The 25,237-nt window shown below is 42.8% G+C and overlaps 1 protein-coding gene across 5 annotated transcripts in view; it reads right to left on the bottom strand.

The window, feature by feature from the left end:
- Positions 1-5,265: 5,265 nt before the first annotated feature.
- LOC143273688 (cell adhesion molecule CEACAM1-like) overlaps positions 5,266-25,237 on the bottom strand; it is a 56,333-nt gene continuing 36,361 nt past the window's right edge. Inside the window, exons 5-10 of one of the 5 annotated variants that reach the window (XR_013051889.1) lie at positions 12,135-12,264; positions 11,784-11,907; positions 11,482-11,533; positions 10,574-10,658; positions 6,606-6,758; positions 5,266-5,414 (exon numbers count right to left, since the gene is read on the bottom strand). Coding sequence is in view for 2 of the 5 variants with exons in the window: in XM_076573651.1 (XP_076429766.1) it covers positions 11,522-11,533; positions 11,784-11,907; positions 12,135-12,264 (266 nt within the window). In the remaining 3 variants the exon portion in view is untranslated. Of the gene's footprint in view, positions 5,415-6,605; positions 6,759-7,605; positions 8,713-10,573; positions 10,659-11,481; positions 11,534-11,783; positions 11,908-12,134; positions 12,265-12,342; positions 12,489-25,237 lie in introns of those variants that run through there. The other 4 variants (XR_013051880.1, XR_013051886.1, XM_076573651.1 and 1 more) reach the window with 4 other exon arrangements.

Here is a 25,237-nt window from a genome sequence, read left to right as displayed (position 1 = left end):
CCTCACAGAACTCTGAGCTGGGCAGGTGTGTGTGTACCTGGACACATGTACAGTCTCAGATATGAGAAGTTAAGAACCATTCAACAAATATTTAATTGTAAAAATTTGAGGGCTACGGTGTAACTCTGTAGGCAGAGCTTACTTAGTGTGCACAAAGCTCTGGATTTGATCCCTAGGACTTTGTTCAAAAAGATACACACAGGAGGATGAGAAGTTCAAAGTCATCCATGGTTATGTACTGAGTTTGATGCTAGCCTGGGCTGTGTGAGACACACTCACAAAAAATTTTTAAAAACTCAGGAAAGAAAATGTAAGAGTAAATAGTGGTCTCTGGATGGGTGTTTGACACACTTTTGTTTACTTTCTCCTGAATTGTTTGTCCTTGTCCATATACCTCCACCTGTCAAAAGTGAAGCATGTCTCCCCATTATACACCTAACTGGACCTGACCATGAGGCTTGGTCACAGTTGCAAAGGGGGCTTAAAACAACCTCACTCTTCTAATCTGACATTCCAAGTGTACCCTATGATTGGCCCCTATGAATTTTGTACATCCATGGTACCCACTGTATGTCACAAACTTCATTTGACCTCAAAGTCATGGGCATCATACCTGGGAAGGCCCAGGGCACTGGCCTTCCTGTGGTCTGAGGTGAGTCATGAGCCTGGCCCTTAGGATTTTATTCTCAAAGCCTATGGCGGCTCTGGCCTCAGATTCTGCATGCTCTGTGTGTCAGGTGTGTGCTCTCTGCTTTTGTGATGTTCCCACGGGCTGGGCAGAGAGAATGTCTGTAGGAGGTGGGTGTGTTGCTGTCAGGCAGTGTTCTCATGGGTCCCCATTGACCCTGATACTTGACATTTGGTCAAAGACAAAATAATAATTGTGTGAAAGACAGACACTGGCTTCTATTCCTGTGTCTAGAATGAGACTGTCCTTAAAATCAGGACAGGTTCAGAAATTATGGGGCTGCAATGTACTCTGGAAGAATTTACAGGTGGAAAATGAGTGAGGTATCTCAAACTTAAGGATTTGTTCAACCCCATCTGCTACCCAGGACCAACACCTATGACTGAGTGAAGCCCAGCTTCTCTAACTAGCAAATACCAGTCCACAGGTGACATGTGTGCACTACTAAGAAAATTAGGCTAGCAGTGTGAGTGACTCCATATTGACCTGACTGAGGGCTTAGTTCAAAACCACAGGCTTATCACAGTGTTTAATTTCATGTTTAGTAGATGTCTGTATTATTCCAAAGAGTCCCCTTCTTTCATAATCTGTTTCTTTGGTACCTAAATAATAGGTGGGCATGAATCAAAGGCCATTTTCCTACTTTTAAAATGATCATGGTTTTCTGGTTAATATGTTAATTTTCTAAAAGGCAGTGATGGATTTTCTAATGTTAAATCACCCACATTCCTAAAACATAGTCAAGGTTATAATTCTGCAACTGATTTTGGCAGTATTTCATTTAGGGGTTTTCACCTCTCTGAAGGTAGACAGGAAAGAGGTTTCACCTCCTCATTTTTTCTGGAAAGTTTTGACATTGTTCCTGAGCACTCAGTTGCCTGGTAGAATTGTGTAAGGAGGGCATGGACTGATCCTGGATGTTTTGTGGATTGTGCTTTTTTGTTTAAACTCCTTCTCTGGGAAATAACAGGATCACTGCCTGTCTTAGGGTTTCTATTGCTTCAACAAAACACCATGACCAAAGAGCAAAAAGGAGAGGAAAGAGTTTATTTGCCATATACTTCTATATCATAGTCCATTAATGAAGGAAGTCAGGACAGAAACTCAAGCTGGGCAGGATCCTGGATGCAGGAGCTGATGCAGAGGCCATGGAGAGGTGATGCTTACTGCCTGGGGCTCATGGCTTTCTCAACCTGATTTTTTATAGAACCCAGGACCCCACCCACCATGAACTGGACCCTTCCCCATTGATCATTAATTGAGAAATGCCTTACACCTGGATCTTATGGAGGCATTTTCACAATTGAGGTTCCCTTCTCTCTCATGACTCTAGCTTGTGTCAAATTGATGTACTACTAGCCAGTTCACTGCCCCTAAACTTCTGCAAGTGTGCCCCACAACTCACTGCCAGACCCGAACAGAGTATCTTATCTTGTTGTTTTGAGTTGGGTTAGATTTATTGATCTCTTCTTGGTTTAAATTTGGTAGTTTGGGTGAATCTAGAATTTCCTACATTTCTTTAGATTTTCCAACTTAATGGAAGACAGATTTTTAAAATATTCCCTTACAATATTCTGAATTTCTTTGGTGTCATTTGTGATATTTCTTCATTCCTTTGTGATTCAGTCACTCTGGGTCCTTCCTCTCTTCCCTTTGGTTAGTTGGGCCCAGGGCCTGTCAAACTTGTATACCCTCTCAAAGAACCAGCTCTCCACATGCCCGGCTGTTGATCTTTTCTAAACAGGCACAGTAGCAGTCTTGACTATGGGAGCTGGCTGACTCAGAAGAGAGCTGCTGGGCAACACCTCCTTATTAAAAGGAAGTCGAGTCCACACTACATGAATAGAGCAACACCCTCTGCTTGGACTTTTATATCCCTTTCCTAACCTGACAGAAAAAAAAATGTTCACATTTTAGTAAGCGTCTTAGCACATTATCAAAAATGACCTTGATGTGAGGGAATACTCTCTCTATACAAAACCCAGAAAAGAAGGCACATATATACTGACATGTTAGCTGTTATTACAGTTTTAGATCATAGAAAACATTTATTCCCCTTGTTTTAACTAGAAAAGAAGAACTTCTAGCCCCACGGTACAAAAGTCATTTTCTCCTCCTCCAATCCTATGCTTAAAACAGAAGTTCCTGGTATTTAAAAAAAGAACCCCTGGTTCTCCATCCCCTTCAAAATTTATGAGTGATAAGTCTTATATATTATTTTGTATATGTTTATAAGTGTCCAATTTTTCTATACTGGTGACATTTATTAACCATCTTATGATTTTTATATTAGACAAAGCATTCTCTCATTATTCTCTCCATTAAAAGACTATCAGTTTGAAAGCGTTAGCTCCTGTTGGTATTGTTGGAGGCATATGGCTGGGAAAACTCATATAGAAATCTGTAAATATATCCTGCAAAACAATGTGCCAATCCAAAAACTGTACCATGGAGTTTGGGTATACCCTCCTTAAGATACACAGACAGTGGGTGGTGGCGGCACACACCTTTAATTCCAGCACTCGGGAGGCAGATATGAATGAGTTTGTGGCCAGCCTTGTCTACACAGCAAGTTCCAGGACAGTGAGAATTGTTACCCAGAAAGCCCCTGTCTTGAACCGCCCCTATCTCCACAATGAAATGACACAAGTGTCGATTTTTATCATGTGGTAATAGAGCCCATGTTGGAGTCTCTTCTGAGTCTCCCAATTCCATGATCCCATTAGGAATACAGAAGATGAAATTAAAATGGAAAAGTTGGAAGAGGAGGACTGGGATGTGTACCTGACTGCCTGTGGCACAGGAAGTCCTAGGAGTACAGTGATCCTCTGAGGGTTCTCAACACTGGAAACTATTTCAATAGTCACTAACTAAGATAACGGCTAAGTCATATGGTCACCTAAATCTTGATGAAGTCACCAGCCAAGATGGCAACAAAATCATTTGGTTTCTTTCTGTGTGGTGAGGTCAGCTCATGATAAATGAGCCCAGACCTCAGCAGGGCATGAGTCCATGGGGAATATAGAAATGTGGGCGGCCACTGCTTTATTTCTCAAACAATGGATCTCAAGCACGGATATAACAGAAGAAAGTACCCAGAATACAGGTGTGTGAGCCCCAAAGAGCAAAATAAAGACACAGAGGAAGAATAATCATGGCTTCGATCCAGGACCGGGGGTCCATATGTGTCAGCACAGATGTAACTATGAATGCAAAGTGATGCATTCGGATTTTCCTTTTATCTCACTGAGCTCTTAGGTAGAAGCTAGGATCCACAAGGCCCTCTATAGGACTTTAATTAGCAATCACTTCTCTGTGTTTGTGTACACTCCCTGCCTGTCCTTCTATGCCTGTGTATGTGGGTGGTGATGGTGGTGGTGGTGGTGATGGTAGTGTTGGTGGTGCTGGTGGTGGTTGGTGGTTTGCTGGCATGTATGTGTGTACATTATGTATGTGTCCAGTACCCCCTGGAGAGAGAAGGTGGTGTCAGATCCCCTAAGACTACAGTTACAAAAGGTTTTTAGCTGTGTGGTTAATGGGGATCTGAGTCCTCTGGAAGAGCAGCCAAGTGCTTAGATCCACTGAGCCACCTCTCCAGATCCTATCCCTGGCATCACTTGAGTATGCTCCACTGTATGAAGTCAGGTAGGGACAGGCTTAGAGTCTTCATGGTCAACTAGTTTCTTTCCTGATGCACCCTTTTCAGTCACTACTCTCCTGTCACAGTAATGGGGCAGAGGTATACAGGGAGACAGATGCATTTAGAACAGAGGGCCCCACAGAGCTAAGTGGTGACAAGAGCAGGAAGTGTGAGCTAGAGAGGAATCTGGAGTATGTGATAGGACACTGGATATTCCCCAGTAGGAGAAGGAGCTAGTTTGGGGGAGCTAAGGAGACAGTAGTGTGTGTGAGGAAGACCTGAGAACAGAGTGGGCAAATGTCGAGGAGTGCTTTATGTGCTTGCTGAAGGCTTGGCCACTTAGCTTTGTGGGAGTAGAGAACAAGTCACAGCTGAGAGGTGAAATGGAATCCCAAACACACATGCATGGGAGATTGTATCTCTCCACCATGGAACTGCAGCTGTGACCAACCAAGACAACAGTTCCTGTTTGCAGGACCTTGGATTTCATGGCCTGCCATGTGTATAGCAAAAATCCCATGTCAGGAAATAGGTACAGTGTGGCTACCACTGGACTCCTAGAACTGTACAGCAGCCAATCCACATTGTCATGCTTCTGAGGGCAGAGATCTCATACCAGGACCTGCACACATAGTCACCTAACTGTCAGAGGACTTTCCCCAGTGGAGGTCATCCCCTACCACAGCCCATTTTTCTCTGCCACAGCCAGGTTTCTGATCACTACTTAGCCAGCTACAGTGGACTTCATAAAGTGCTCTTGCTCTGTAGTCTAAAGGGTGCAATCCCTCACTAGCAATCCCTTTTCTGCTAGCCACAGGCTACCCAATCCACTATCTGCCTTTCTCTCTGCTGACTCTGAAGGCTGGGTTTACAGAGTTGTGTCCTTTGGGGACTCTCCTCCTCTATCCCCCCAAAGTGAGGGGCAGGAGACTGGGAATACATGAGCAGCAGGTAATGGGACAGGTCCCATCGCTGTGTTTTTATTATAGAAAACAGTTGCTGTTGCTGGTGGAGTTGGGAAGACTGAATTTAGGTATTTGTGTTGCTGGACATTGTTTTTTAGGAAATAATGCGAAGGCCATCCACCTGAAAAGTATGATCATATAGTCAGTCTCAAGACACAGAGACAGAGAGAGACAGACAGACAGACAGACAGACAGACAGACAGACAGAACATGGGTGCATCTCAGAGGACAACTTGCAGGAGGGGTCTCCTCTTTCCCTTCTTTCACCTTTCAGTTGGGGACTGAACTCAGGTGTCTGATTTGTAAACTGCACTTTACACTCTAAACCATCTTATCTGCCCTAAACCTGGTTTGTGTGTGTGTGTGTGTGTGTGTGTGTGTGTGTGTGTGTGTGTGTGTGTGTGTGTGTGTGTTCATGAGAACCGGCTCTCATGAAGCCCAGGGAGTCCCCATGTTCTCCAGGGACCAAGTGCTGTGACTGCAGGTGTGCTCCACTGTGATTCTGTGGATCAAACCAAGGCCAGGGGCAGCCAGCAAGCACTCTAGCAATAGGACTACATTGCCAGCCTTTAAATTCTCTAAGTGACCATCTCAATTGCTAAGAAGAATATAAGTTACTATGCGACTGGAGGCTTCTGGAAAGGAACATAGACACACAATAGTCCCCTCCTTTATAGTCAACCCACATGGTCTGTTTGTCGTGCACAGAAAAACATCTCATGGAGGCCTCCTGTGCCAGAGACTTTAGAAGACAGCACCCTCCCCACTTTAACATGCAGCCGTGGTCCCTGGCCTTTGTCCACTCTCGCTCCTTGAGAGCCTTTCATCTGCAGTGGCCCTTTGGACAATGTCCACCTTCACTGTTGAGCATGCCTCCCATCATTCTCTAAGAAACCTGCCAGTCTTCTACACGACAGGATGTCTCTTGTCTAAATCCATCTGCCAGACTACAAGGGACTAGGGTGCTGGGCAGAAGAGGGGTCAGAGTGAGATCCCAGAGCCTGCACTTCTGACTGGTTGGAATGGAGTCTTTCCTTTGAAGGCCAGAGCAGGTTCAGATGAGCAGAGACAAGGGAGAGGGGTGTCCCTTCCTCCTTTGGGTCTGTGCTGGGAACTACACAGGTGTTAGCTTACCCACACCTGTAACCTCTTTTGTAGTGGGCAGAATGCAGGCAAACAGGATAAGGGTAAGAGAGTTGCAGCTCCTCATCTGATGCAGGAGGAACTAAGGACACACAGTTGTGGCTCTGAGTGTCCCCATCTCTCCAGAGACAATTGAGAGGAAGCAGACAGTGAAAGTGGCAGCACTTACCTCATTAGGAGAGTTGTCACGTGACCTGGGGAAGTAAGAGAAGAGTCACCAGAGCATGGAAGTAGAAAGCTCATCTGAGACTTGTGATTTGTAGCCGAAGGAGGCGGCAGGAGGTAGTAGTAGATGTGGGGTGGGGGTTGAAGTGGGTGATGCCTGTCAGGGACACGGACAGAATCTCTAGTTAGTGGAAAAATACAGACCTCCAATAAGACGGGGAACTAGATCATCTTACAGTCAGGTTGCCTAGCAACAGAACATTGAGTCAGAGCCCTTGACCCTCTCACCCTGTAAACATCCTATACAAACATCCTGTTAGCTTGCCCCACCTTATGCAGATGGCAGCTTCTTGCTCCCCACACCCTGCGGAACTATATAAACCTTTCTGGAAGAGAAATAAAGTGGCACCTGGATCAGAATCTAGACTTGGTGTCTTTCCTTTGTATCTCCTGTCCCTACATTCCCTCCTTAGGGTGGTCGAGAACCCGTTGAAGCCCTGCAGTCGGGGCGACTGTTGCCCAACGTGGATGAAACTACCTCTTAAGGTTCGGAATGTCGTCTCCTGGAGGAAGACCAAGGCCTTGGTGAAGTTGTTGAATCCCCCTGAAATGGCCCGGTTCAGGACTCGATCCCAGAGGAGAGCGGAGATGAGGCAGGTAAGAAAGTGACGAGCCATGGGACAGGCAACATCGTCACAAGATTTATTCATTTCTGGCCTAAATGAGTCCCTCAAGATACAAGGAACTAGGGTAAAGAAAAAAGACCTTAAAGCCTTTTTTTTATTAATGACATTCTTAGGGTCTATAAACATTCCCCTGACATACAAGAGGTTATTAATGTAGGAGAAAAAACCTTCTAAGAAGCTTTTCACTCCCCCTCTACCTGCCCTAAGATCCCCCGAGCACTTTCTCAAGCGCCTTCGGTCTGTCCCTTGGATCACGACCTGCGCTCTATAGAAGAGGGGACACTCATGACTTTTAAACCTAGGAATCCTCAGGAGTCTGCCCCTGCCCATCTTTATCCCTCTCTTAACAATTTTGCCTCTAACTTCCCTCTAGACCCTGCCGAGGAGGCTTTCCTAGAGGGCTGCTCCGAAGGTATTGAGTTATCTCAATTGATTGATCACAACCAGTTGCAGATTTCTTTGTTCCCTCTCCACTCCCACTACTTCACTTGAACAGCCGTTCTCAAAAGCTTGGACGCTAAAGAAACTTCTCGGTAACTCTCCCTATGATACAAATACAGCACAGACAAAATCCCCTCCTGCCAAGAGACTGTTCGGGCCGGACAAAAACAAAAGTACCTTCCTTAAACACTTGGCCTTTGAAAAACGCAAACCCTGCCTGCCAGGAACTAGGGCTTGGGGTAGCTACTGGTGCTTTTGGGATTTGCCTAGGCAACCATGAGTCCCCTGGGTGGCTAGAGGGGATGGGGGACATTTTGTCTCTGGATGGGCAGTTGCCTGGTGTGCAGGATGGGGCCATCTCTGAGATCATGTTTCTGCTCCAACAGAGTAAGGCCGGTCTGGAGGTAGTGATGGTAAGGAATCTCAAAATGTAGGAGATGTTGGCTTTGGTTTGTCTTCATGGGGGGGGATGGAGCTGGCCTTGGAGGTGGTTCCCAGGACTGGGGTGCTGATGGGGCCAGATACTTGCTGTTGTAGAAGGTCTGGTCTTAGTGGCACTGGGGGGAGGGGAGCTTGTGGAGCCCTGGATGGGGGAGGGGAGAGCCTTTCCACCTTGGCTCCTGCTGGCTCCTTCATTCATGGTGAGAGAGTCACAAGGGGATGGGGAGGCGGGGCATCAGCCTTCTGATTCTCATGATGTGAGGTAGGAGAACATTCAGCATTAACACCATTGCTGATCATCACAGAAAGACTAAATCCTGTTAATGGTGCCATAAAAGAGATACACTCTGCTCCCAGATGGTTGCCAGAAGGCCTTGTTAGAGCTGTAAATATACCAGATCTGCCCAGGTGAGAGAGCCCCTCTCCTGAGGAAACTTCTTCTGTTTTAAATGCTGTCCCTCCAGCAAGCAATCCAGGCTATTGTCTTCACTCACAGCAACCCCCACCAGCCCTTTAGCTCTGTTATCACTCTGCTCAGAGTTCCTGCGGGGGGACAGCGGGAACTTTACAGCAAACTGTGTTTGAGACCTTTCACACAGTATACAAGTCCCATAGTCAATCACGTTCTGGGCTGAACATGGACACTGCTTGTCAAATCCAGTCTGACAACAGGAGTCATGTTTCCAAGGGCAGTGCTGAATTTTTCATCCAAAGTGTCAGAAAGGCTTGTTGGACTTGCTGGCCTTGGTGTCACAGGTGGTCATAGCCATGTTGGGCCAGCTTGACACAGCCTGTGGCTGGCAGATAGCACAGCAAACAGGGTAGCACCAGAGCATGATGCCACTCAGGACACTTAGGTCCCTTTCACCTAGACTAACCTATTCCTCAGATCAATTCCTAGATCTCTAGGAAGAGAAGCCACACTGAGACGACTGCCTTAACAGGAGCCTGTTACTGCCATCACCTTAACAGTCCTTCTAGGGGTTGGAGCAGCGGAAACAGGCACAGGAATTGCCTCTCTGGTCCTGTTCAACCAACATTACTCTGAGCTTCACCTGTCTATAGATGAGGATATTGCCCAATTTGAAAAGGAAATTTCTGCCCTTGAGTCATCCCTTTCCTCCCTAGCTGAGATAGTTTTACAGAACAGGAGAGGCCTGGATCTCTTCCTTTTACAACAGGGTGGCCTTTGTACTGTGCTCAAAGAGAAATGTTGCTTCTTTACAGACCACAACGGAGTAGTCAGAGATAGCAGAGTAAAAGTTAGAAAAGGACTAGAAAAAGAGAAAAAGAAAAGGAGAACAAGAGCTTGGGTGGTTCTAGAATTAGTTTTTCAGACTCCCCTTGGCTAACAACCCTTCTTTCCTCCCTCCTAGGACCTGTTGTAGGCCTGCTCCTGGTCCTTGCCTTTGGGCTATGGGCACTTTCCTGGCTCACTGGGTTCATCTGAAGCCAAATAACAGACCTGCCAGCCAGGCAGATCCAGGTTCATTACCACTGCTTTGATATGCAGGACTCCAGGGTTGAAATTTCCCCTGATAAGAGATGCCCCACACATACCCCTTCACTCGGGGGAGGCTGCACCTGTGTGTGGGAAAAGGGCTCACTTAAGGCATGATTGGAGTGCAGCTGGGACTGCACAGGCTGGGGACGATGGTACCCCAAAATCCCGAGAGCCTGGATTATATGCCCTGTTGCATAGCGGTTGTGCAGTAACAGCCTTGCGCTTACCCATTTCCGCTCCCTCAAAAAACTGCACAGTCCATCGATTCCCGCACTATGGGGACGCCTGTGGTGCTTGAGTCTGGAGAGACATTCCCTCTCGGACCTTTTCACAACCTTTAGAGGGATAGGGCCTCCATAATCCTCCATGCAAAGCCTCTTTCAGAGCCCTCCTTTTAGACCATTCAAACCTGGTTTATGTTGGCCCTTAGATTATTACTAAGAAGGGGGAGATGTCAGGGACAAGGACAGAATCTCTAGTTAGTGGAAAAATACAGACCCCCAATAAGATGGGGAACTAGATCATCTTACAGTCAGGTTGCCTAGCAACAGAACATTGAGTCAGAGCCCTTGACCCTCTCACCCTGTAAACATTCTATACAAACATCCTGTTAGCTTGCCCCACCTTATGCAGATGGCAGCTTCTTGCTCCCCCCACCCTGCGGAACTATATAAACCTTTCTGGAAGAGAAAAAATGTGGCACCTTGATCAGAATCTAGACTTGGTGTCTTTCCTTTGTATCTCCTGTCCCTACATTCCCTCCTTAGGGTGGTCGAGAACCCGTTGAAGCCCTGCTGGCAGGGCAGATGCCCAAGTCCAGTTAGAGGTTTTGCATCCTACAGAGTCTGTTTCACAGACCTAGCTTATTAGGACCAGAGGAGAGGTAACAAGGAAAGAGACCTGGATTATTCAGTTCAGGAAATCTCCAAGTTCACAAAAATCTTGATTATTCTCTCCTCGGTGGTTATTTGTGACTGACATGTTCCTATGACAAAGAGGAGCACAGTGGTCCATGGTACCCAGACACATACAGTAGAGAATCTTCCTAAGGGAGAATGAATGCCCACAACCTTCACACACAACAGGGAAGGCATTAGGGTGAGGAACTTGCTCTTGGACATGTGGTTCCCTCATGCCAGCCTAGCCTAGGTGGACTGAATCTCCCTTGAGCACTGGCTTGGTCTCTTGTGGCTGGGAAGGCTGTGAGGACCTACGATACCTGAGGGTTGGTATTGTGCGATATTTTTTTAACAATGTAAAGATGTGTTTTGTTTGTGTAACTATGTAAAGATGTGTTGTTGTTTTGCCTTGCCTGCCTAAGGCACATGACTTGTCTAAGAAAAAGCTGAATGTCTAATAGTGAGGGAGGATACATAAGTGGTACATCTAGTCAGGGAAATAAGTAGGGGGAGTTATTTAGGCTCAAAAAAGAAAGAAAAAAAGAAGCCAGGGAGTCATCTGGGGTCAGATAGACAGATGTGGAGGAAGCAGGAAAGTAGGACATACAGAATTAAAGAAAGGTAAAAAGGCCTAAGGCAAAACATAGAAGAATAGAAACAGTTTAAATTAAGGTAAAGGAGCTAGTTACACAAGCCTCAGCTAACACTGAGCATTCATAATTAATAATAAGTCTCCATGTCTTTATTTGGGAGCTGCTTGGCAGCCTAAAGGAAATGCCAGACTGAGGCTGGGAAGAGAAGATCTGCTCTGTAAGTCAGACAGGAGACAGTGGTTGGTGTCCAGGATGCCGTGGAAGGACAGGTAGGTGGTGGGAGCTTTGATTCCCGAGGGTCAGTGCCTTTACTTACTATGGATGGATGGGTCCAGTTGTCCTCACTGAGCATGCTCTTACTTCTTGCTCTAAAGAAATGGGAGACACTGTCACTGTTGTTTGGTTCCTCAGTTGGGAAGGACCCTGGGAGCTGATGATTCCTGGGAGCTGCTTGGTGTCCTTGCTGTGCATTCACACCATGGCTGCCACTGCCTTTCTTGGTGCTGCCTCCTTTTCCAATCTAACCAGCCCCTCCTAGCCTTTGATCCTCTTACCCCATCATATTAGCTGTTTTCTAACTGGTGCTGGGGTAGTACTTTGGTTAATAATTTATTTTACCTTCTTTTTCTTTTGAGATTTCATATTTGAACCTTCTTTTGAGATTTTATTGAGGTTGGTTGGCTCATTGACGTTGGTTGGCTCATTTCCCACTTGTTTAACATTGTTTTCAATTTGTGGTTCTCTGGTGAAAGATGAAGTCATTTTATCCCCAAACTTCACAGGGAAAGGAGTGACCATGACCAACAGACAGTGGGGTACAGAACATAGGAAGACAGTGATATGAGGAACACAGCAGACACATAGCAGAGAGAAGAAGATGGAGTCCAGACACAAAGTGAAGGAAGCCTCTTCCCTTTCCCGAGCATGGAGGGAATGGAAGAGTAGGTGGAAGGGTGTAAGACACTTCACCTGCCACGACGTCTGCGCCACAGTAAAAAGAGTACAAATATTACTGCAATCAGCCCCATCAGACATTGGGCAATAATGCCAATAATACCCCTTGATGAGGGTCGATGTTTTTTTGGTCTGGAACGTTCTCCTGTCATGGACAGAAAAGAGAAGTATCACCATAAATTCATCCTCACCGAGCAAGTAGACAAGAACTCTCTGATTGTGTCTGGCATCTGTTTATTCCTTTGGGGAGTGCACTTCCTATGAGAAGGTAGATTAGGACAGGTGAGGCAATAAGCAGGGTATTCTCTCCTAGTACTCCCATAAGTACTGTGTTTCTAGGCTGGCCATGTATCTTCTTTCAAGTCTTGCCTGCAGTGGGTGGGGAGAGAGTGTGCTTTAGGCTGCAGCCTAAATCCTATCCACTCTGTCAGATCTTGGAAGGCTCTGAAGATGGAAGAATGTCACATAGCAATTTTTTACATTAAAATTACAGTTATTTGTTTATTTATTTATTTATTTATTTATTTATTTATTTATTTATTTATTTATTTATTTTTGGTTTTTCTAAACAGGGTTTCTCTGTGTAGCTTTGCACCTTTCCTGGAACTTACTTTGGAGGCCAGGCTGGCCTTGAATTCACAGAGATCCTCCTGCATCTGCCTCCTGAGTGCTGGGATTAAAGGTGTGTGCCACCACTGCCTGGCAAAATTACAGTTAATTTTAATGATCATATCTGTTTCTCATTGTCCAAATTGTGGTAGATGTAAATATTTACCTCTCTCCTTCCTGTGGCCAGAAGTTAACTAATAAAATGTTGAAGCTCCATAACCAGAGAGTCCTGCCCCTTGGCCCCATCCCTGGGACACAGCTTCTCTGCCTGCAGACCCCCACAACAACTCTATCCCAGTTCCTTGCCAGCATGCAGGGCTCCTGTGGGAAGGCCCCACCCTCACCAAGACCCCCCCACTGGACCTTGCAATCTACATGCCCTGCCCCCATATCCATTTATCTGAGACCCCAGCCACTTCCTGAGGCACAGAAATCAAACTCCCAGCTCTCATAGGACCAAGGTGACTGACTTTGCTCACACTCAAAGAGAGTCCTGCCCCTTGGCCCCATCCCTGGGATACATCTGGTCCTGGAAACCCCTGCCCTACTCTGTCCCAATTGTTCGCCAGCAGGCAGGGCTCCTTTGGAATGGCCCTGCCCTCACCTAGATCCCCACCAAACCCTGCAATCTACATGTGCTACCCCCATACCCATCCTCCTGAGACCTCAGTCACTTCAAGCCTGTAGCCGTCATTGGACAAAGAGCTCTCATTGGAACAAGAATAACCTCAATTCCCTCCCTAAGACAGGGAATCTGCCACCCCTCATTAAACCAAGAGTGGCTTTCTAAGATGTAGAATCTGCCACCTCTCATTAGTCCAAGAGAGGCTTCCTGAAACACAGAATCTGTCAGCTCTGACTGGACGAGGAATCCTGATAAGACCAAGAGCAGCTGTATGTCATAGAATCAACAATCTTGGGTTGACCCAAGAGCAGCTCCCTAAGACACAGAATCTGCCTGCTCCAATTAGACCAAGAACTAAGACTGGACCTAGAGGGGCCCCCTGAGACACAGACACAACAAGCACAGAGTGGACCAATAGCAACTCGCTCAGACACAGGCACCTCATATACCTATTGGAGGAGGAGATGGGCAGATGTCAAGGCAAAAATACATACAACAACATAAAGAATAATGCAGCATCATAAGAACCTAGGCCTCCTCCAACAGCAAGACCTGAACATCAAAATGTAGAAGAAGCAGAAGAAAGCAACCTTAAGAACAGCATCATGAAGATGCTAGAGGCCTTTCAAGAAAAAATGAAAAATGAAATTGAGGAAAAAACAAACAAAAAATTGGAAGAAATCAATAAATCCCTTAAAGAAAGACAAGAAAACATTGAAAAAGCAAAGCAAATAAACATGTGAGGGAAACAGTTCAAGACCTGAAAAAGAAAATAGAAACAATGAAGACACAAACAGAGGAAATGCTGGAAATAGAAAATCTGAGTAAATAAACAAGAAACACAGATGCAAGCATAACCAAGAGAATACAAGTGATGGAAGAGAGAATCTCTGGTGTAGAGGATACAATAGAGGAAATAGATTCATCACTCAAAGAAAATACCAAAGCTAAAATATTATAACACAAAACATATAGGAAATATGGGACATCATGAAAAGGCCAAATCTAAGAATAATAAGGAAAGAAGAAGGAGAAGAATAGCAACTAAAAGGCACAGAAAATATATTCAACAAAATCATGGATGAAAACTTTCCCAACTTAAAGAAGGAAATACCTATGAAGATACAAGAAGCCTATAAAACACCAAACAGACTAACCCCCCCCAAAAAAAGTCCCCTCACCACATAATAATTAAATAACTAAATCTACAGAATAAAGAAAGAATATTAAGAGCAGCAAAGGGAAAAGGTCAAGTGACTTATAAAGGCAAACCCATCAGAATAACACCCAATTTCTCAATGGAGACTTCAAATCCAGAAGGGCCTGGACAGACGTAATGCAGACATTAAGAGACCATGGATGCCAGCCTAGACTAATATACCCAGCAAAACTTTCAATCACCATAGATGGAGTAAACAAGACATTCCAAGACAAAACCAGATTTAAACAATACCTATTCATAAATCCTGCCCTTCAAAAAGCACTAGGAGGAAAATTCCAACCAAAGGAAGTCAGATACTATCAGAGACTATGGAGGTCCAGCCCCTCGATAGTCCCCTCCCAGGGTCCAGGAAGAATCTACAACCAGCTGATAATTAGTCTTTGATGAAAAGAAATATATCAATGTACACGAAATTCCTTAGTCCATATATTTATTATTCTGTCAGTTTTCTCTCTACAAGCTTATACTCTACTCTCATTTTTGGCTCCTTTCTTGCCCAATTTCTCTTTACATTTATCTGTTGTCCCCTCCAGGTTCTATCTTAATTCCTTTATCTAGTTCTGTCCCTTCTAGGTTCTCATAAATCTAGTTCTTTCCCATATCAGCTTCTCTCCCATCTCCTTCTCTCTCATCTTGTTCTTCCTCATCTCGTTCTTCCCCAACTGGCTATTCCTCATCTTCCATCTCATTCCTCTAGTACTCTCTTCTAGCCCTTTAATCTAGTCCTTCCCCACATCAGTGTGTTCCTCTCAAGTTTTTACCCATCTAGTTCTTCCATTCCCTTTTCAATTCTCCATCATCTGTGTCCTCCCTAAGTCTCCCAGGAATCCAGTTATATCAAGCCCCTGGTTGAGCAAGGTCACCAGGCTTGAATTCTACAGGGTCATAAAGGCAGGTAAGAATTTTCCTCAGCCAGTGACCACCAGGCTTTCATTAACAATCCACAATGAGAGTGGTAAAAGAGAAGGTCAACTGAGTGCTAATGACTAGTTAGCATATCACTGTTAGTGCTTAAAAGTGGCTAAGGGAGATATCTGATTCCAGAGGAAGCCTTTCCTGAGGCTGTTCTCCAAATACCTGGAATGTGTATGTCCAGAGAGTGATAAGTCCATACCTTTAGCCCTTCTTAGGGAAAAATCAACTGGGAAAACTATGAAGGCACACATGATTTTCATAACAGGAATATAGCTGATATACAACAAGCCAAATAACAACAAAAACTCTTGATATTTGGCTTCCTCTGGAGGAATACCCTACCCCTCCAGGTAGTGACTTTGCCATAACCAGCTGAGGTCTTATGATAAATTCCTACAGCCTGTTGTAACATACACCCACGAAATACAGGCAATACAGGCAATAGATAACCGCCCAGCAGTAAAGCCCAAAGAAGAGATATACACACTCACTACCACCAAAAGATAACAGAAACTAAGGATCACTGTTCATTAATATCCCTTAATATCAATGGACTTAATTCACCTATAAAAAGACACAGGCTAACAGAATGGATATGAAAACAGGACCCATCTTTCTTCTGCATACAAGAAACACACCTCAATTTCAAAGATAGACACTACCACAGAATAAAAGGCTGGGAAAAGTCTTACCAATCAAATGGTCTTAAGAAACAAGCTGGTGTAGCTATCCTAATATCCCACAAAATAGACTTGAAACTAAAATCAATCAAAAAAGATCAAGAAGGACATTACATACCCATCACAGGAAAGGTACACCAAGAGCAAGTTTCAATTCTGAACATTTATGCCCCAAATACAAGGGTACCCACATATGTAAAAGAAACATTAAGTCACACATAAAACCCTACACATTTATAGTGTGAGACTTCAACACCCCACTCTCACCACTGGACAGATCTCCCAAATTGAAACTTAACAGAGAAATAAGGGGCTTAACTGATCTTCTGACTCAAATGGTCTTAATGGATATCTACAGAACATTCTACCCTAACCAAAAAGAATATACTTCCTTCTCAGCACCCCGTGGAACTTTCTCTAAAATTGGCCACATACTCAGTCACAAACAAACCTCATCAGATACAAAATAATTGGAATAACCTCCTGTATTCTATCAGACCACCATGGTTTAAAGTTAGATTTCAACAACAACAAAAATTACAGAAAGCCTACAATCTCATGGAAACTGAATAATGCTCAACTTAATCACCAATGGGTCAAGGAAGAAATAAAGAAAGAAATTAAAGACTTCCTAGAGATCAATGAAAATGAATATACTACATACCCAAACTTATGGGACACTATGAAGGCAGTGTTAAGAAGAAAATTCATAGCATTAATGCCCACACAAAGAAGTTGGAGATATCTCACACTAGTGACTTAACAGCACACCTGAAAGCTCTAGAACAAGAAGAAGCAAAGTCACCCAGGAGGAATAGATGCCAGGAAATAATCAAATTGAGAGCTGAAATCAATAAAATAGAAACAAAGACAACAATACAAAGAATCAATGAAACAAAGAGTTTGTTCTTTGAGAAAATCAACAAGATAGACAAGCTCTTATTCAGACTACCAAAAGGCAGAGAGAGAGAGAGAGAGAGAGAGAGAGAAAATTTCAAATGAAAAGAGATACATAAAACTAGTAGTGAGGATTTCCAGAGAAACATCAGGTCATACTTGAAAAACCTGTACTCCAAAAAATTACAAAATCTAAAAGAAATGAACAATTTTCTGGATAGGTACCACATACCTAAGTTAAATCAAGACTAGACCAACCATTTAAATAAACCAATAACACCTAAGGAAATAGAAACTGTCATTAAAAGTCTCCAAACCAAAAAGAGCCCAGGACCAGATGGTTTCAATACAGAATTCTACCAGATCTTCAAAGAAGATTTAATACCAATACTCTTTAAATTGTTCCACACAATAGAAACCGAAGGAACGTTACCAAACTCCTTCTGTTAGGTTATATTTACTCTGATTCCCAAGCCAAACAAAGATGCAACAAAGAAAGAAAATTACAGACCAATCTCTATCATGAACATTCAAACAAAAATATCAATAGAATATTGGCAAACAGACTCCAAGAACACATCAAAACAATGGTCCACGATGATCAAGTAGATTGTTCCCAGAGATGCAAGAATGGTTCAACACACGAAAGTCTGTCCATATAATACACCATATAAACAAACTGAAAGAAAAAAAACCACATGATTATTTCCTTAGATGCTGAAAAGGCCTTTGAGAAAATCCAACACCCCTTCATGATAAAGGTCTTGGAGAGATCAGAAATGGAGGGAACATACCTAAACATAATAAAGGCAATTTAAAGCAAGCCAACAGCCAACATCAAAGTAAACGGAGAGAAACTCAAAGCACTTCCACCAAAATTAGGAACAAAACAAGGCTGTCTGCTGTCCTCTTGTCAGGGACAAGAGAGCTTAGGAGAGCAGGAGATCCTAGGTGGATCAGGAACAGAGTGAGATAACAAGGAAAGAGATATCATGATAAATGAAGACACTATGGGAATAAGAAGATGCAGAGTGCTAGAGTGGTCCCCAGAAATCCACAAAGATGGCTCCAGTATAGACTATTGGCAATAGTAGAGAGGGTGCCTGAACTGACCTACACTGGTGATCAGATGGTCGAACACCCTAACTGTCAAGATAGCACCCTCATTCAGGGACGATGGAAGCAGATGCATAGCTCCACTGCCAAGCCCCAGGTGGAGCTCCAGGAGTCAAATGGAGGAGAGAGAGAGAGGAGGGAGCATATGAGAGAGACATCAAGACCATGATTGGAAAAAGTACAGAGACAACTAGCCAAAATAGTGGAAAAACATGAACTGTGTCCAATAGCTGAGGAACCCCCATGGAACTGGATTAGGTCCTCTGGATAAGTGAGAGTGTTGTGTAGCTTGAACCTTGCCTTGGAGGAGGTAGGAATAGGGGGTGGGTTGTGGGGGGAAGGAAGGGAGGTGGGAGGAGGGAGGACAGGGGTATCTGTGGTTGATATGTAAAACAAATAGAAAATCTCTTAATTAAAAAAGAAAAAATAAATATAAAAAAATTCATTTCTCTTGGCACTTTTGAATTTATTGGTGTGAAACAGAGTTGTCCTTTTGAGTTACAGAACATGGAAGGCCTTCTTGATATCCATCTGACCCTCTGTGACCAGATGAGTTTTGATCAGGTTGCTAAGATTGTTCAGTGACAGATGAATAATCAGTAAGACAAGGGATGTTGGGAAAATGGGATATCCAGGTAAAATAATGAAGTTAAGCTTTCACCTAACAACATACAAAAATCAACTCTACATGGATCAAAGACCTAAAATGGATCAGAGCTGAAAGTCATCAGACTTTTAGTAGACAGGATGAAAGCACCTTGAAATTGGATTTCAAATGATGTCTTTGTTATGATGCTAGATGCATCATATGGGCCTTTGGCTGCATATATGTCTCTGCAAACATGCCTGTTTGGTACCTGAGGAGGACAGAAGAGGGTGTTGAATTCCTTGTAACTTCATTTATAGACAGTATTAAGGGGCCATGTGGGTACTGGGAATTGAACCCCTGTCTATTGAAAGAGTTGCTAGGGCTCTTAACTATTGTGCTATCTCTCCAGTCCCATAAACCATACACACACACACACACACACACACACACACACACACACACACACACACACACATACTACAACACACCACAAAAAAAAGTTATTAGAAAAAAGCTTCTTGTGCAGGGATGCCATGCTTCAAATGTCAGCATGAGGTTAAGAAACTCAGTATATGGACCACCAAGATGGCTCAGTTGGAAAGAGTGCCTGCCATACTCTCTCCCAGTACCTACCCCTAACTGCCACACATAAATAAATGCACAAACAAATGTGGGCCAGTGAAATGGCTTACCAGATAAAGGGTTTGTTCACATACCTAAGTTCAATCCCCTGTCCCTGGAGAACTGGCCCTCACAAATTTTCCCCTAACCTCCACTCATGGGTGTGGAACATGCATACAAAATGAATAAATATGCAAATATAGTAAGAATCTCATTATAGGTCCTTTCTATCTATGAATTTTATATTTATGGACTGAAACCTTGGAAACAAACTACTTGAAAAAGTATCTCTACAGTGAAAAATGTATTGTTTCCTCCTATCATGGTCCTGTACTTAACACAATAAGACTAGGGTCTATGTAGTATTCATATTAGGCATTGAAAATAATCTAAAGAAGATCTGAATATGTGGAAAGAAGTGTAGAGTAACTTTAATATTTTACTAGTTTGTGAGGGTTGACTGCTTGACTGACTCAGACCCTAAAGTCTTAATCATTTTGCATTTCTATTTGCTATATTGACATCTACTGTTGTTATTATTGACCAGGTCTCACAATGTAATCTGAGCTGGCCTCCCACTTCGTGCTCTCTCTTTTGAGACAGGGTCTCACTATGTAGTTCTGGCTAACCTGAAACTGGTACAAAGACCAGGGTGGTTGGGAACTCATAGGGATCCAACTGTCTCTGCTTCTTGTATGCTGGGGTTAAAGGCATGCAGCACTGTGCTCAACTTGCTTGTTGTTTTATCATGAGATTTACATGCATCCATCACCAAACTGGCTGTATTTGTTTCCTGAACAATGTTTTTCTCCCTGTTACTTTGACCCATTCTGCACTCTGTTGATAAATACACTGCCCCCATCCCCAACACTATGGAGTAAGGAGGATATAGTGGGTAGCCATTCCAGCTTTGAATGGAAGTTCCAACCCCCATCGAGACTTCGGCAACTGTCACGCCTACAAGTCGGGGCCAAGGGAGGCGCTTTGAGACCCAAGATCTGGATGGGCCAGTGTGATCTCAGTTCTGGCACCCTGAATGGTGGAGTTGGAATGAACAGAGCTCCAGAGAACACCGCTGGACTTCAATACATTTTCCACAGACCTTATGACCTACCTATCCCTTAATTTGTAAGTTACACCATTAAATAAATATCCTTTTAACTACATGGAGTAGCCTTAATAATTTCACCAATATCTAGCACCCAACGTGGGGCCTGAACCACCAACCCTGAGATTAAGAGTCTCATCCTCTACCGACTGAGCTAGCCGGGTTCAAACACTGGTTTAATAACAAGAACAAAGGTGAGTCATTATTGGGACTGATACAAACTTTAAAGATAGCAATGAATGCTTATAGAAAAAGATTCTCTCCCTGGAATCTGCTAACCAGGATTTATAGGCTTTCAAACATAGCAATGAAGGCTTATAGAAAACGATTCTTTCTCTAGAATTTGCTAATCAGGATTTACAAACAGGCTTGTACCCAATATTGATTTTATTGATAATAAATATGAATATTTAATGGATAGAACACTAACTCTCCAGAGTGAAATTGTGGCTACTCAGACAGTATATAAGGAAGAAAGATTATCGCTAATTGATAAGATAAGGTCCATGGAATCATGTGTTTCCGAAGAAGATAAAAACTTCCATGATTCCATGAGAAATCTGGAATCCCTTGCAAGAGAGGAGGTTTACTCCCTAGAACAGACCCTAGGTGCTTGTCTGCAAGCCCTGGAGGAAACTCTCAATTAACATGACAAGGGACCTAATAATAAACAGAAGGGCAAGACCATACAGGTTGTAACATCTCCAAATGGCTCTCATACAATGGCTTATCCTGTTAGCATCCATGAGAAGCCAGCAGATGACACACACCCCGAGCCATATATGACATACACATTACAACCAATTTCAACAAGGGACTTTAAAAATATAAAGAAAGCTGTAGTCACATATGGGATACACTCCACATAGATAAAACAGATGTTAAATTCGTGGTCTACCTCACATAGAATCATTCCAGAAGACTGGCATCAGTTAATTTCAGCTGTTCTAGAATATAGCCAGCAGTTACAGTGGAAAAGCTGGTTGATAAAAGAGGCAAAAAAATTAGAACAACAAGTAAAATCAGAGGTTTTGTGATCTCCCAAGATCAGATACTTGGTGAGGGATATTTCGCTGACAGGAATGTACAAGCCACTTATGATGAACATACAATATCCCTATGCCGTACAGCACCTCTAAATACTTGGGAAAAAATTCCAGAACCTGGAAAACCAACTGAGGTATACACAAAGATATTTCAGGGACCGCATGAACCCTTCACTGATTTTTTACAAAGACTGAACACAGCGATAACAAGAGTTGTGTCAGATAAAGAATTAAGAAAATTATTAACTGAGTCTTTGGCATTCGACAATGCTAATGCAAAATGCAGAAGAATACTTCCACCATTGAAGATCAGATCAGCTCCTTTGGAAGAATGGATTCAATATACTAATGGTGTTCAGTCTCTTAACTACAGTAATGAGGCTTGGATAGGAGAGACAAATCCCAGAGGTAAAAGAAGGCCCCGTAGTACCAAATGTTTTAAATGTGGTAACCAGGTCATATAACTAAAAACTGTACATGGGGTACTCCTAGAAGTAATACTCCTTCTAGGAATAGCCTAAACAGGAGACCCCAACCACCTCCTGGATTATGTAGAAGATGTGGCAAAGGGGGACATTGGACCAGTGAGTGCAGATCAAAAATAGATATACAAGGCAACCCTTTACCGGTGGGAAAAACCTCAGGGGGCCCCTTGCAGGCCCCCAAATCAAACGTAGTATGAACATTCCCAGCCACTGTGGAAGAAATTCCTCTCTAGGACAACTGAATAAACCAATGCCTAATGTAAAAACTGATACTGCAATGGATGATAAAAACAGCTTTGATAGATGGATCACAGTTTACAAAGAAAACTATAAAACAAATATTTTGGCAGACTTCCATAAATGAACAAAGACCAAAGCTTAGAAATCGAATTAATGGCCTGGTTCTGGAGGGCCTGGTAGACACAGGTGCAGGTGTGACTATAATTACACCAAAATCATGGCATCCGAATTGGCCTCTTCAAGAGGTAGATGTCCAACTTTTAGGGATTGGCATCCTATCTCAGATAAAACAGAGTTCGAGATGGGTTGAATGCATAGGGCCAGAAGGATAGAGAGGAAGGCTGAAGCCATATGTAGCAAATGTAGCAGTAAATCTTTGGGGCCGAGATCTGTTACAACAGTGGAATACCCAGATTAAAATTCCTACACTTTCAGAAAAGGAATACAGACCAATGCATGTTTCTAGGAATAATATCATGACATGCTATAAAAATCAGTCACCAACCATTCGGGCTGTTCACAAACAGAGCATGACTGTTGCTGAACTCTCAGAAGTACCAACTGCCTTACCTTTAAAATGGCTAACTAATAAACCTGTCTGGGTTGGACAATGGCCTTCGACAAAAGGGAAGCTACAAGCTTTAGAACAGCTGGTTCAAGAGCAGTTAAATGCTCAACACATTGAAGAATCTAACAGCCCTTGGAATTCTCCTGTACTTATTATTAAAAAACAATCTGGTAATTGGAGAATGCTGGCAGATCCGAGTGCTTTTAATAAAATGATTCAGCCTTTGGGCTCCCTACAGACTGGGATGCCCTTGCCCTCTCTGCTACCCAAAGAATGGCCTATAATAGTTATTGACTTAAAAGACTGTTTCTTTCCCATACCCTTACAAGAAAATGATAAAGAAAAATTTGCCTTCACAGTACCTAATTATAATAATTCTCAGCCAGTCAAGAGATATCAGTGGAAGGTACCCCCGGAGGGAATGTTAAACAGCCCTACTTTGTGCCAATACTTTGTGCAGAAACCATTAGAGATAATTCATGTAAAGTCTCCACAATTCATAATTTATCACTATATCCTATTAGCTGATCCAAAGTTAGATACATTAAAAAGCATGTTTGAAGAAATAAAAAAAAAATTGCCTCACTGGAGACTGCAAATTGCTACTAAAAATACAAAGAAGAGATTCTATTAATTACTTAGGATATAAGATAGAGCTACAAAAAATTAGACCCCAAAAGGTACAACTAAGAAGAGATAGATTGAAGACTCTTAATGATTTTCAAAAGTTATTAGGAAGCATTTCCAACTTACTGGGTATCATGGGAATACCCAAAGATGAACTACAAAATTTGGCTAATACTCTAGAAGGGGACAAAGAATTACATAGTCCAAGAGAATTATCAGCCAAAGCTGAGAAGGAATTGGCTCTAGTAGAAAAGACAATTCGAGAAGCACACGTGGATTGTGTGGATCCAGAACTTAAATGCATTCTTGTCATATTCCCCTCCAGACATTCCTCAACAGGTATTTTGATGCAGAGGGAAGATATTATATTGGAATGGATATTCCTACCATTTTCTTATATAGAAAAGATCTCTGATTTGATTCAAAAGGGTAAATTAAGACTTCACCAGTTGACAGGAATGGACCCAGCAGAAATTGTAGTACCTTTAACTAATGAGGAAATTTCATCACTATGGAAAGATAATGAATACTGGCAGAGAGCCTGCAGTAACTTTTTGGATGAGATTAACAACCACTATCCCAAAAGCAAGAGAATAGAATTCATAAAGAAGACTGAATGGGTCCTTCCCCACATTGTACGACAAAAGCCAATTTCTGGACTCCTCGCATTCTATACTGCAAATAAATCAGGGAAAGCAGGATATAAATCAGGAGACTTAAGTAAAGTGGTACAAAATCCATACAGCTCTGTACAAAAGACAGAACTGTATGCCATTCTTATGGTACTGATGGACTTCACAGAACCCCTCAATATAGTCACTGACTCTTAATATACAGAGAGAGTTGTTTTACATATTGAAACTACTAAATTTATTCCTGATAATACAGAATTAACTTCATTATTCATTCAATTGCAGGAAATCATCAAAAAAAGAGATTTTATATATATATCACATATCAGATCCCATACAGGTCTGCCAGGACCTCTAGCACAAGGTAATGATGAGATTGATGAGTTACTAATAGGTAATGTGCTAGAAGCCTCAGAATTTCATAATAAATACCATGTAAATAACAAAGGTTTAAAAAAGGATTTCTCCATCACTTGGCAACAGGCTAAGGATATTGTGAAAAATGTCCTACTTGTTCCATCTATAACCAAACTCCATTACCTGCAGGGGGCAATCCAAAAGGTATACAAATAAATGAAATTTGGCAGATGGATGTGTTTCATTTTGCAGAATTTGGAAGATTAAAGTATGTACATCATACCATTGACACCTATTCAGGATTTTAATGGACAACTCCTATGAGTTCTGAAAAGGTTGATTCTGTGATTACACACCTATTACAAGTTATGGCCATCACGGGAATACCTGTACAAATTAAGACAGACAATGCCCCAGCGTATGTCTCCAATAAAATGAGACAATTCTTTGCTTATTGCAATATAAAGCATGTTACAGGTATACCACACAATCCCACAGGCCAAGCAGTCATAGAAAGATCCAATCGAACTTTAAAGGTTATGCTAAATAAACAGCAACAGGTAACAATGACTCCTAGAAATAGACTGCATAGTGCTTTATTAACCTTGAATTTTCTCAATGCTGATGAGAACAGAACAACAGCTGTGGAGAGACATTGGACAACAGACAAAACTCCTGAGCTAAACCAACCGGTTTATTTCAAGGATGTGCTGACCTCAGAATGGAAACCTGGATATGTTCTATGTTGGGGAGGGGTTTTACCTTTGTTTCTGCAGGAAAA

Source organism: Peromyscus maniculatus, chromosome 1, assembly GCF_049852395.1.
Source record: "Peromyscus maniculatus bairdii isolate BWxNUB_F1_BW_parent chromosome 1, HU_Pman_BW_mat_3.1, whole genome shotgun sequence".
In the NCBI taxonomy this organism is placed as follows: Eukaryota; Metazoa; Chordata; class Mammalia; order Rodentia; family Cricetidae; genus Peromyscus; species Peromyscus maniculatus.
This window is presented reverse-complemented; position numbering and strand designations above follow the sequence as displayed.